We start from the raw sequence: 12492 nt of genomic DNA, 5'->3' as shown, positions 1-12492 counted from the left end.
TTTGAAAACGTATCTGCTTTCTTAGTAGTACCATGGCTCTCCCTACCATGGTTGTATTCTTTTGTCTGATGTTCCTTGTGGCAAGACGCGTAAATTGGTGGACATGTGCTTATTTATTTATTTATTTATAAAGTTTTATATAGCGCAAACTTAATCCTGAAGGATATCAGAGCGCTTTACACTTGAGGGAGTGAGGTAACATAACAGTACGAGAGTCAAATAGAGAATATACAAAAGCAATACAATGGTGCACATAGAAGACTCAGGATAGACCTTGGCTAGGATTATAATGTGCTATGCATTGAAACATAATTACAAAGGGGAGCCAGTACAATAGTAAAGAACCAGAATGATGTCCTTTCATGAAGTGTGACGGGTGCGCTAATAGCTGACCTTCGCTTATCAAATACGTTCAATTCGAGTCCATTTTTCAGTAGACAAGGAGCAGAAAGCCAAGTATTGCAGGAGAGCGAGAGAGGCAAGAGTGAGTTTGAGTGTGCATTTGGTTAATGTTTCTGCTCGTGTGTATATAAGAGTGCCTACCTGGAAATACAAGGGATAAATAAATAATCAGGTATTTGTAAACCCCGAACTAATTACCCCTAAGGGTCTTAAGGCGCTGGGGGTCGTTGGGGAGATTAAGTGAGCTAATGCCCAAAGTCGGATGTTGCTCAGCTGCTGCCAGTGCCAGGGATCGAACAGTGAACCCGCGCGCCAGAGTCAAACGCTCTGGCCGCTGCGCCACACCTCTCCCATGCATTTGATGGCAAAACCAGACATTTTGGTGCCAAATTTTAGCAATGCCTATTATGTGAGTACTTGAGCATATGATGACTGCCTAGCATATTTTTGGAGTGCTCGCCCATTTGTTGGCAATAATTGCTATTTGACGCTCGTGCCTGTGGTAATATGTGAGGACTTGGGCACATAATGCACAAGACTGACCTTTGGTAGGAATATTTGGATATAGTATGGCAACAACTGGCTTATTATGGGAATACTTACCTTGACAAATAGTTTACGTTAGCTATGGGCATATTGGTCTACAATAATAATGTTTGACGTGGTGGGTGTAACTGGACATATTATGACAATGTAGATGAGAGAACCTGAGCATGTTATGGCAGCACAATATCTTGCATATAGCATGTGTATAGATCAGACATATGGAGACTATATTTTAACATATGAGTCCATGGGCATATGCCATGAATGCCTTGCATGTGATGTGAGTACCCTGGCCTGTAATGCAAGGCCTGTGAGTTGCTGGAAGTTTTAGTGTGGCCATATATAGTTAATGCCTGGGATGTGAGTAACTGAGCAAATTATGAGCATACCTAAGATGTAGTGAGAATACATTGATGGAGGATACAGCGCATGGCGTGTTGGTGGAAGGCTTGGTCAAAATATGGCATGGTAGTGCACGGCCTGACATAACAAAGGAGTTTCCACCTGGTCATATGATGGGAGAGGTGTGGCGCAGCAGGCAGAGTGCCTGACTCCGAAACACTGGGATCACTCACGGTTCGATTGCCAGCAGCAGCTCAGCTCAGCATAATGTGACTCTGGGCAATAGCTCCCTTAATCTCCCAACGGCCACAGCGCCTTGAAACCTTAAGAGGTGATATGTTCGCACTTTACAAATAGGAATTATTATTACCTGTGATTTAGAGTATCTGAGCATATGACAGATGTTTCTGGGCAATTAAAGGCAATCCTTTCGCGGGCAAAGTATAGTGCTTAATTCGAGCCGGTGCCCGGCACTGGCTCTTAATTGTCAGCTCCGGTATATTTGGCAGTCTGCCACATGGTGGCGATGTATATCTCATTTAAAGATCAGGACAAGAACAGTTGTTTATTGGTTCAATATAACGTAAAAAATACTAATACCTGGCACTCAAGCCCTTCTTATAGCATTTGGGGCATGGAATGGTCTGAATTGTCACACTTGTTGCAGTGTGATGGTTAGTAGTTGTGTTGGTACTGTCATTGACAGTGCTGGCAAGGGCAATGGGTATTGCAAGCTGCAGCTGCCTCGTGTTAAGAGCCCTGGTGCTTCTCCTTTTTACAAATTAAGCACTGGGGGTAAACTAGTCATAACGGTAGTAAAGTGGAATCCCACGTGGCAATCTGTGCTCCATTTTGGTGAAGTGCGTCATCATGGCCGTAGCCTGACAGACAAATCTACTCTCTGAGCTTAGAAGATCTGTAACCTGATGGCAATCCGTAATCGTCACCAGTACTGCCCCCCTTTGGCACATGGACCATCATATTATTAAAAGTGCTCTGAAGTATTTTTTTTTTTTTTTTTTAAAGATTTTTTTTTTTAATGCAGGAATGCAATACAAAACCATGTCATATAGTAGTACACTAATATTTGACATTTCAATACAGTCAAGCAGAATCAACACCTTTAAATCGGATCTCAATAGCAGATGTGGCTCTGAAGTATTTTAGGTGAAATCATGTATATAAATTATGCGTATCCTCCCAGTAATCTATTATTTTTTATTTGTTTCTTTCAGAAACAATTCATAAAATCAAACACTACAAAGCTGTTCTATTCAAATACATTTGATGTAATTTATATGCATTGATTATATGTGGAAAAACACCACTATGATTATCACAAAGCAACTTTTGTATTTAGAAGACAAAGTAACATCCTTATGAGTACCATTACATGTCTGTTGGTAGCAGGGGCGGCTCCTCCCTTTTGAGCGGAGGAGTGTCACCCCACAGGCCAGAGCTAAAAATTTAAATGGTGATAAAATGTATGTATTACCATTTTATTTTTCCGCAACCGACCTGTCCTGAACTGAGTGACAGGATGGGGGTGGGCCAGTGCTGCCGAGTGGAAGCAGGGAGCTGTGTTCTTTAAAATTCAATTGTCTCTTTGGCCGGCTGTATTCGGACGGCCATCCAGACATGCACATTTTAAAGTTCTCTAACCCAGCTGTCTTAGAGAAAGCGCAGGCCTCCTGGGCTCTTGAGAGTGCTGAGAGAGGCCTCTCCAACCAATCCTGAAGCTGCTCTCATGCCAGTGTTTTTTAATTTTGTTTAGTGTACCACCCCACCCCACCACCCTCAGTACATGGCAGCCACCACTGACTGTGAGATTCCTAGATCCTAGTTCCTAGATTCTTCCCAGTAACTTGTCCTGTTCCAGAGTCTAGAAACTCTATTTCTTCATGTCCTAAGAACATAAATCACTATATTGAAGTAGCACTGGTGAAGACTCATTAAACAAGTACATTGCATAAATTATCTTCCTGACCTCACACTGTAGTGAGATCAAGAAATGCATATAATGAACTTTGGTTCATATACCTTTGAATAAACAACCGCAGATTCCTGTATACAACATACACATGTGATGCATTTAAGGTACACTATAAGTGAGTCATTACATGCTGGTACATATAGAAGATTGCATGTGAGACAGGAAAAGAAAGTGAATGAACAACTGAACAGGCTCAGATGTTGGGGTTGGCCCTGTTGAGCCAAGCACTAGACAATGTCCATACTGATGTGTGATACTACTGGACGTGGGAGACCATAAGTCTCTCCTACCACGTCCAAAAGCCTTGTTTTTAACCCTGCCTAGGGCCCACTAATAAACTAACCGATTGGGACCTCTAGGACAGCATTTTAAACCCTTCTCTAAACACCTCCACTGCACACTCACCTAACTCAACTTGCTCTGCTGTAATCAAGCGTCGTAGCACCCCTGAAGCACAGTCGGTGCCTCGGTTGGGGCCCGATGATGAAGCATGCCACCAACTAGGTTGGTGGGTGAGGGCCTTCTAAAAAATGAATAGGTTTTCCCAACCAGACACATTCAACACGTACATTATCGTAGTAGCTAGCTCCTTTTGATCATTATACTACTCTGGATAACAGTGGACAGGGGTTGCAAATATCCATACATCACATTAGAAGGTGTGTGGCTGTCAACAGGGAGCTTGTAGTGCAAGGTGAGCCAGATGAGCTGTGTAGGAGCAGCTGGCATCACTCTGTTTCAAGGGAACTCTGGTGAATGATGTCACAATAGGATTCAAAACCCAAAAAGACACCAACAAAGGAACTCTCTGGAATGCCTAATGTTTGTGATTGTTATAGATGCAGGACTGGGTAAAGAGAACTTTTTCTCTTGACTGGATGAACCCTTTAAATCATAGGCATGCCCCCCTTCCCGAACGCCTCACAGGCCCCAGGACTCCGTCCCCACGAGAAGATAGTTACGACTAAGACCCCCGGCACAACTTTGGGATAAAGTCTTGAGCTCCTTGGGGGAGAATAAGGGAGAATAAATAATGCAAGCATGTCATCAAGGTAGGGGAGGTAATACCCACATTAGGGAACAGCACTTGATAGTCACGTTTACCCACCACTCACAGGACCTGTAACTAAGGAATCAGCAGCTTTAACAACATACGGCCAGATTCATCAATGTCCCGATTTGCGAGTCCTTAATAGCGATTATTAAGGAATCGCTATTAAAGACTCGCAAAACGGGATTCATGTGGAAATCGCACAAATAAATGCGATTTCTACTGCTTCCTTATTTGCAATTCGCTAATTGCTAATCGCAAATAAGGAAAGACTCCCCATTCATTCCTATGGGCCAAAGGTCCATAGGAATGAATGGGGAGTCAATCCTTATTTGCGATTAGCAATTTGCGAATCACAAATAAGGAAGCGATTTCAAGGGTGCCAGGGTGTCCAAAGGACACCCTGTAGCACCCCTGAAATGCAAATGTACACAGGTGTTGCGCACACACATGTCCAAAGGACATGTGTGTGTGTAACATACAACTTAGAAAAATGCACTAAAGTGCATTTTTCTAAGTTTTCGCTATTTACCACAAAGTTACACTTCGCGGTAAATAGCGGCCCCATATTGCGAATTCGCAATTTTAAAAAGGTACATGAATAGCATTTAAGGAATCTCTAATTGAGATTCCTTAAATGCGATTCTTCGCAATTAAGCGATTTCGGTAATTGCGATTTTTGCATTTGGGATGATGAATCCCAAATGCAAAAATAGCTCTCGCAAAGGGCAGGATTCTCAGAATCTGGCCCTTTGCGAGCCGAATTTACAATGATGAATCTGGCCGTTAGTGGGGAGGCGACCTGGATCACATTCAGCCACAAGAAAGAGATGGTAGAAATTAGTAAGGTACGAACATAAGGTATTGACCCGCGTCGAGTTGTTAAAAGGTACCCAGCCTATAGACTGAAGAAACCAGTGCACAATAAAGAATGCAAGTTATAAAAAAATGAAAGCAGCAGGTTGATAATATTTTACTGTCTGGCATATGCATTGCAATAGAGTATTAATGGCATGGTACCAAGATGAGCATTATATTTCCCGCCACAGTATTAAACATAGGCTCAATGTTTGCAAGGGTATTTTGAGGTAAGGGGGGTGTGAGATGTCATTGACACACTATCAGAGAAGGAAAGGCACACAACAAGGCTGGCGACCAGATGGTTGCGAGCTATAGTGAATCTCCTGCTTGATTACTGTTGTTAAGGAAGTCCAGTGGCTGTAGTGTAGATTATAAGAAGAACGTTTATTATATCTTAGTTGCAAGTAGGTAAGGAGATAGCTAAGACCCACCAGGAGCAGCATCCTTGCTGCTCAGCCCATATCTTCAACTGACCCTCAATCCAATCCAGACACACTCAACATTCTACTTGACCTCACACACTGGCTAAGTAGCAGGGACTTGGAACGCTGGGGAGGATGCATTAAGTTACAACAATTAACCCTAACTACTGTTTACAGGAGATTGGAGACTATGCTTCCATGTTCATGTCTCCATCTTGTAGAATTCCCTACCTCTCAGTTGAGGCAGGAAAATGATTAACGGGAGTTTGAAAGGTCTTCAAAGACCCATCTCTTCGCCTTTGTATGACAGCAATCTTCCCTTCTACTCCATAGCTCCCCCATCCAAATTTCTATGCACTTCCCATTCAGACACCTAAGATGGGCTTTGCCTTCTTCATCCAGGCCCTCTGGACCTTTGCTCATCCTTAAGCTTTGTCATCAGTTGGGATGTATTTAATCACCAATGCACACATGCATTCTCCAACCTTATTGGTTGTTGAACTGGTTCTTCACTTTGAGGTTCCTGCAGATTTACTCTTTTGTGCCCCTAATATGACTGTACCACCACAAGAGCTCCGAATCCACTGTAAGGTGTTTAATAGCACTTTTCAAAATCCCAAATAAAATAACAAGGTACTACAAATTAGACTTCATGAACCCATGGCTAGATGTATTTGGGGGTGATTGCAGAGGGTCTGATATAGGTCTAATGCTCTCCCCTAGAGACTGTAGCTTTATTCCTGTCATCTGGTTAAACAGCCCCATTAGTATGTGGTTGGTCATTGCAGGTTAGAGGTCTGTCAAATGCTCAGCAATATATGTGTAGCTCCCCAAAACTCTGAAGTAGTGCCTTGGTCACCCTGTGTGGACTTCTAAAAGCAAGGGCCCTTTCCATTGGGTCTCGATGACTGCGATAAATGTGCAGGGCTCTGTTTGGGTAGTTATGCAAGTACTAAGTGTAAGGTACTCTCTAGGGAAATGTGTGTATTTCCGGCATGATCTTGGGAAGGTCTAGGAGATTGTTGTTTGTAGGTGCTGCATGTTTCCCTCATGCTTTAGGATGGGGTGAACATATGTAGGAGGGGCTAATTCCAGCAGTTGCTGGACCGAAAGGGCCTGTATAGTGCAAAGCGTCTTACCACACTTTAAAATGGAGCTGACTCATGGATATTTGATGTCCAGGTGACAACCATGTGGCACCTGAATTCATCTAATATTGTAGGAGGGGTGGCATCAATATGAGTCGTGAATGCCTGTGACCATCCTGAGACATTGCAGAAGCCGCTCTGGCAACAGTGAGGTATCGAGTGGTGAGCACCTATTCCAAAACTAACCTCTTAAATCCATATTTGGCCCCAAGCTTCCCTCGCAACCTGCTACCAAGGGGAATTTGGAGTTTGATTTGGTAGATAGCAACCACAAAACTATGACCATGATCAGCCAGTCACTGTTTTTGGGTCCTGACTCTTTTTGAAGGAGCAAGACATAGAATACTTAAATGAGCAAACACCCCATCTGTGTGTGTATTTGTGCAGCTTTGGCAAGACACTTGGCTGTATGTTTTGTTCAGGTATCTATTCTCTCAGTTCTCTGGTTGACCTGCTACTGGAAGTGATTTGGACAAGGGAAAGTGAACCCAAATGTTCATTCATGCTCCATTCAAGTTGATGTAATTTCCAGCCAGACACACCTGTCTTTGGAATGGCTTCTGCACAGTAGGAACGAGATGCAACAAAGGGGGACAGACCTGGAAATGTGGGCAGGAGCTACATAGCCCACGACATATGGCACCTAAAGCCCAATGGGCTGAATAGATACATGAGGACACGAGACTACAAGTACCCCACCTCCCACCCCAAGCACATCTCATACACATCACAAACAATCAAGGTGTTCACGTCATTTATCACAAACTACAGGGAGTTACACAGGGAGTGCCAGTAGGTGCTCTCCCCACTGGGGTGCATTTCATGAAGGCTGTTACCCTTTGACTGTTAACTAGCTACGACCGACCATTAGCTATGTCATGTTATTCTCCTTGGGATGGTAGATGTGTGTGATAAAAGGAGTATCAACACTATTTTAGTGAGCAGCAGACAAAAACATATGAAGCTTCTATCTGGGAACTCATCTTCTGCTCAGATGCATCTACCAGGTCTCTCAGAATGGAAAACATGTGCAGGGACTGTTGATTCTATCGCCATTGACTACTTATACGAAGGAGATGGGCAACTCTCTAGAATGAAGAACATTAAAAATGAAGTATTTTCTGAATATCACCAAAAGCTATAGGGCACCAGAGTCAACATAACCATTCATGTTTTCATTATCAACCTAGTGGAATAGAGTTAGAGTATGGTGAACAGACTGTAACTTTACCAGTGTTGATGTATATGTCCCTAAGTCTCAAGAGACTCTGTCAAAGTGTTAAGGAGGGGCAGTGCCAGGATATAGTGCGGAAAAGCACAGCCACTATTTCGCTGAGCAGTTCAAGCACTGGTTCCCGGGCCTATCCCAGAGGAAGCCCGGAACCTCAATATGATTAGATCGAGCTTCGGTAGTATTGTACATTGCCCTTTCTGCACGGTCACCCCCAAACCTTTTGTATTCCAGTTCCCCTTTTTGCTGAATTTGTTTTTGTTGGCTTTATTATGACTCTGGGCAGTTTACCACTGCTAACTAGTCCTACAGTGCATGTGCTCGCTCCCTATAATGTGGTGACATTGGCTTAATCCACAATTGGCATATTTAATTTACTTATAAGTCCCTAGTAAAGTGAACTATATGTACCCAGGACCTGTAAAGTAAATGCTACTAGTAGGTCTGTAGCACTGATTGTGCTACTCACAGAAGTAGCCCTTTAAACATGTCTCAGACCTGGCAAGTTAACCCTACTGCCAGGCCCAAACCTTCCTTTTTAATACATATAAAACACCGCTAAGGTAGACCCTGGACAGTCGAAGGGCAGGGTGAGGTGTATTTAAAACTTAGGGCATCTACTTTTAGGTTTTACATGTCCTAGTAGTGAAAAACTCTTACATTCGTTTTTCACTACTGCAAAACCTGTCACTCCCATAGGTTAACATTGTGAATACCTTATTACATCTTATATGTGTAATTTCCAATTGGGAAGAGATAGAACCCCCAAGTTTGGTGTCCCTGGAATCACAATTTAAAATTACAACTTATGGTGGAGTTGGATTTTAAATTGTAATTCTGAAAATGCCACGTTTAGAAAGTTCTACCTAACACGGGGTTGGGCTCATAAAGTCAGTTAGGCTGAGCCACCTAAAAATAACACAAATACACCAATGCCAAACCTGACTGAATCTTTGAACATCTAATTAATCCATACTCACTATATTTAATAAAAGCGATCAATGTTTAATATTTTTTGCCACTTTTTTACACTTTCATTTTTTTTTATTTTTGCCACACATAAAAGACCAAGTACAGAATTAAATCATAAGTATTCTTTCCTCTCGCCAATAGCAATTCATACACAACAGTGGATACAAACTGGAATAAATTGAGGCACATACATAACTAATTACACAGCACAAAAAAATAAATAATACAATACACCAATGGATTAGTTTGTCTTTTACAATGTCCAGAGCAAAAACTGATGAAGAAATGGGTTATAATTACACCTATAAACAATTCAATAAATTGACGCTGAGTCTGAAGGCATTTGGAGATTGTGTTCTGAAGTTGGGGTGTTTGTGCTTATTTTAGTAAACGATTGCTATCAGCACATTAGTGCCCATGCTCCAAGCCATCTGAGAGTGGATATCAGTTCTGTGTCCTGAGAAGAACCAGATAAAGGAAGTTGTAGAGGGTTCAAACGTGTTGACCATTGTTTGTGCGCCGACTATCATTATCATTGGTTTAAAACATAGCGTGACTTAAAAATCCAGGAAATCCACAAATGTTTTTTTTGTAAATTACACTACCCTGGCTTTATCCGTCACCTGTTGGCAGAGGTACACTGTCCACAAAAAAGATCATATGAATTAATTGAATTGTTTATTAGTGTAAATATAACCCATTTTTTCATCAGTTTTTGCTCTGGACATTGTAAAAGACGACCTGATCTGTTGGTGGGGCACTTCTGTAATACAGTCCTTGGTAGTCGTTCTACGAATCTGTGTCAGATGATATCCAAGACACTGCATTAAATTACTGATCTTATATACTGATAATTGACAGCTCGATGTGAAATATGTCGAAGGATTTGTCAGGCCAGAGTTATGCGTACAGACCCTTTTATCTTTCCTAGACAAGCCTGCCTGCTTGCATTCTATTAGGGAGAATGCAAATCTCTTTCAGCTAGATTCATGAAAGGCAAATCGGCTCGCAAAGGGCCAGATTCTCAGAATCTGGCCCTTTGCGAGCGCAATTTTTGCATTTGAGATTCATCATCCCAAATGCAAAAATCGCTATTACAGAATTCGCATTTTAGCGAAGAATTGCATTTAAGGAATCTCTATTTGAGATTCCTTAAATGCAATTCATTAACCAATTTAAAATTGCGAATTCGCAATATTTGGCCGCTAATTACCACGAAGTCAGACTTCGTGGTAAATAGCGAAAAAAATAGAATAAAGCACTTTAGTGCATTATTCTCTGTTGCATGTTACACACACACACATGTCCTTAGGACATGTGTGTGCGCAACACCTGTGTAATGTTGCATTTCAGGGGTGCTACAGGGTGTCCTTTGGACACCCCTGGCACCCTTGAAATCGCATCGTTATTTGCGATTAGCAAATTGCTAATCGCAAATAAGGAATAACTCCCCATTCATTTATGGGGAGTTATTCCTTATTTGCGATTAGCAATTTGCTAATCGCAAATAAGGAAGATGTAGGAATCGCAATATTTATTGCAATTCCTACATGAATCCCGTTTTGCAAGTCCTTAATAGCGATTCCTTATGAATCGCTATTAAAGACTCGCAAAACGGGTCTTTGATGAATCAGTGTGTTTGTTCTTTGTTTGTCTGCTCCTGCTTGTCTCAATCCTTCACTTTTAAAACAGGAAGCTCTGGCCTGCCCAATTCTTTTTCACAACTTCTATTGTTTCACAAACATAATAATTCCTATTTGTAAAGCTCAAACATATCATCCTCTTAAGGGTTTCAAGGCGCTGGGGGCTGTTAGGGAGATTAACTCTTTGGCTGCAGGGGTTATTCCCCCGCTGTGCTGGGGAGCGGGGGGGGGCGCGCACAGTGCCCCGGTGCTGATGACGAGCTCAACTCGTCATGAGCCACGGTGCTCGTGTGCTGATGACGAGCTGAGCTCGTCACGGCCACACCTGTTTCCTTAGAACTCTCAGCACAGCGGGGGAATTATCCCCGCGTGTGAGCGTTCTAACGGCCATGACGAGCTCAGCTCGTCAACAGCACACGAGCACCGTGGCTGATGACGAACTGAGCTCGTCATCAGCATGGGAGGGGTTAAGTAAGCTATTGGTCAGAGTCACATGATGCTGAGCTGCCACCGGCGATTGAACCGTGAACCTCGTGCTTCGGAGTCTCCTTCTTCAGTCGCTCTGGCTGCCGAGCCACACTTCTCCTCCTAGAGAGGAGATAAACTTTTGTACAATTTAAGATCTTAATAACCAATGCTGGCTTTAGTCTAACTGCCAACAACTGGCGCCCTAGGCAATCCATGCAATTGGTACCCCCAAATTAATTTTTCCATTTACTTTGTGTTCTTTACTCAAATTTGAAGCCACACTTAACTTAGCAATGTAGCACACGACCAGCTCAGTGTGCATGCACTATCTTTGCCTTCCTACGGGTGGGATCGTTAAATAAATATTGTAGGTGAAAATGTTTTTTTTAAAACCACAAAAAAATGAAACTTCTCATTTTCTTTTTTTTTTTTTTCAGAACCTGAAAGCTGATCCAGAAGAACTTTTTACAAAGCTGGAGAAAATCGGCTTTGGCTCTTTTGGGGAAGTGTTCAAAGGTATCGACAATCGGACTCAGAAAGTTGTGGCCATAAAGACCATTGACTTGGAAGAAGCAGAAGACGAAATAGAAGATGTCCAACAGGAGATCACTGTGCTGAGCCAGTGCGACAGCCCATATATAACAAAGTACTATGGTGCCTACCTTAAGGTAAGGCTTCCTGGGAAGACTTTATCTACTATTTACAGCAGGGACATCTTAAGGATTTTTGGAGCCCTATGCCAAATCTATTTTGGGGCCTCTGTTCTGAACAGCTTTGGATTTATGATCCAGTTTCAGCTCTTTCATACCTTCTTTGGCCAGGTTACCGTCAGTGCACAGTCACTCTTGTACACATTCTAAATGTGTTTATATCTAATTTTCAGTGATAGTGACAATATTGTACCACAGCAGCAGCTCACTAATATTACTGCAAATAATCTCTGTGACTCCCTCCCACTTCTCATATTTGATCTAAAAGAAACTTTTGTATGGATGCTGCTTAAAACATAAACACAGCGGTACAAAAGGGGGTGGTGATGGACGGAGCATCTGAACCAATGAAACACTCACACCCAGTCCATCAGCACCCCCTTTTGTACCGCTTTGTTCGCCATAAGTTGGCAGGGTATGCTCAGACGTGAGTCCCTTGCTCACTTTGCCACTGGATTCAAGCAAGCCTGGCTGAAGACGGCTGAAATGCCAGAAACCGGTCCTAGGAAGCTTGTTTCCCGGTCCAAAGAAGGCATGGCTTGGCAGTTCGGGCTGGACTGTTCCCATGAGGCACAGGGTCAGACTGATTTGCATATGGCCATGTCTGAACTGGGGTGGCAGAGTGGGCTAAAGAACGGTGATGGATTAAACCCAGATCTTTTGACTGGGTGTGAGTGTTTGATTGGTTCAGATGCTCCGTCCA

General features: G+C 42.7%; 1 protein-coding gene across 1 annotated transcript in view; it reads left to right on the top strand.

The window, feature by feature from the left end:
- The window catches only part of STK24 (serine/threonine kinase 24), a 587809-nt gene that overhangs the window by 248759 nt on the left and 326558 nt on the right, over positions 1-12492 (top strand). The window contains exon 2 of the mRNA XM_078657516.1: positions 11517-11747. Coding sequence (XP_078513642.1) covers positions 11517-11747 — 231 coding nt within the window. The remainder of the gene's footprint in view (positions 1-11516; positions 11748-12492) is intronic.

This window comes from Lissotriton helveticus, chromosome 8 (assembly GCF_964261635.1).
Source record: "Lissotriton helveticus chromosome 8, aLisHel1.1, whole genome shotgun sequence".
In the NCBI taxonomy this organism is placed as follows: Eukaryota; Metazoa; Chordata; class Amphibia; order Caudata; family Salamandridae; genus Lissotriton; species Lissotriton helveticus.
The sequence above is the reverse complement of the archived record's forward strand: the minus strand, read 5'-3'. Positions and strand labels throughout refer to the sequence as shown.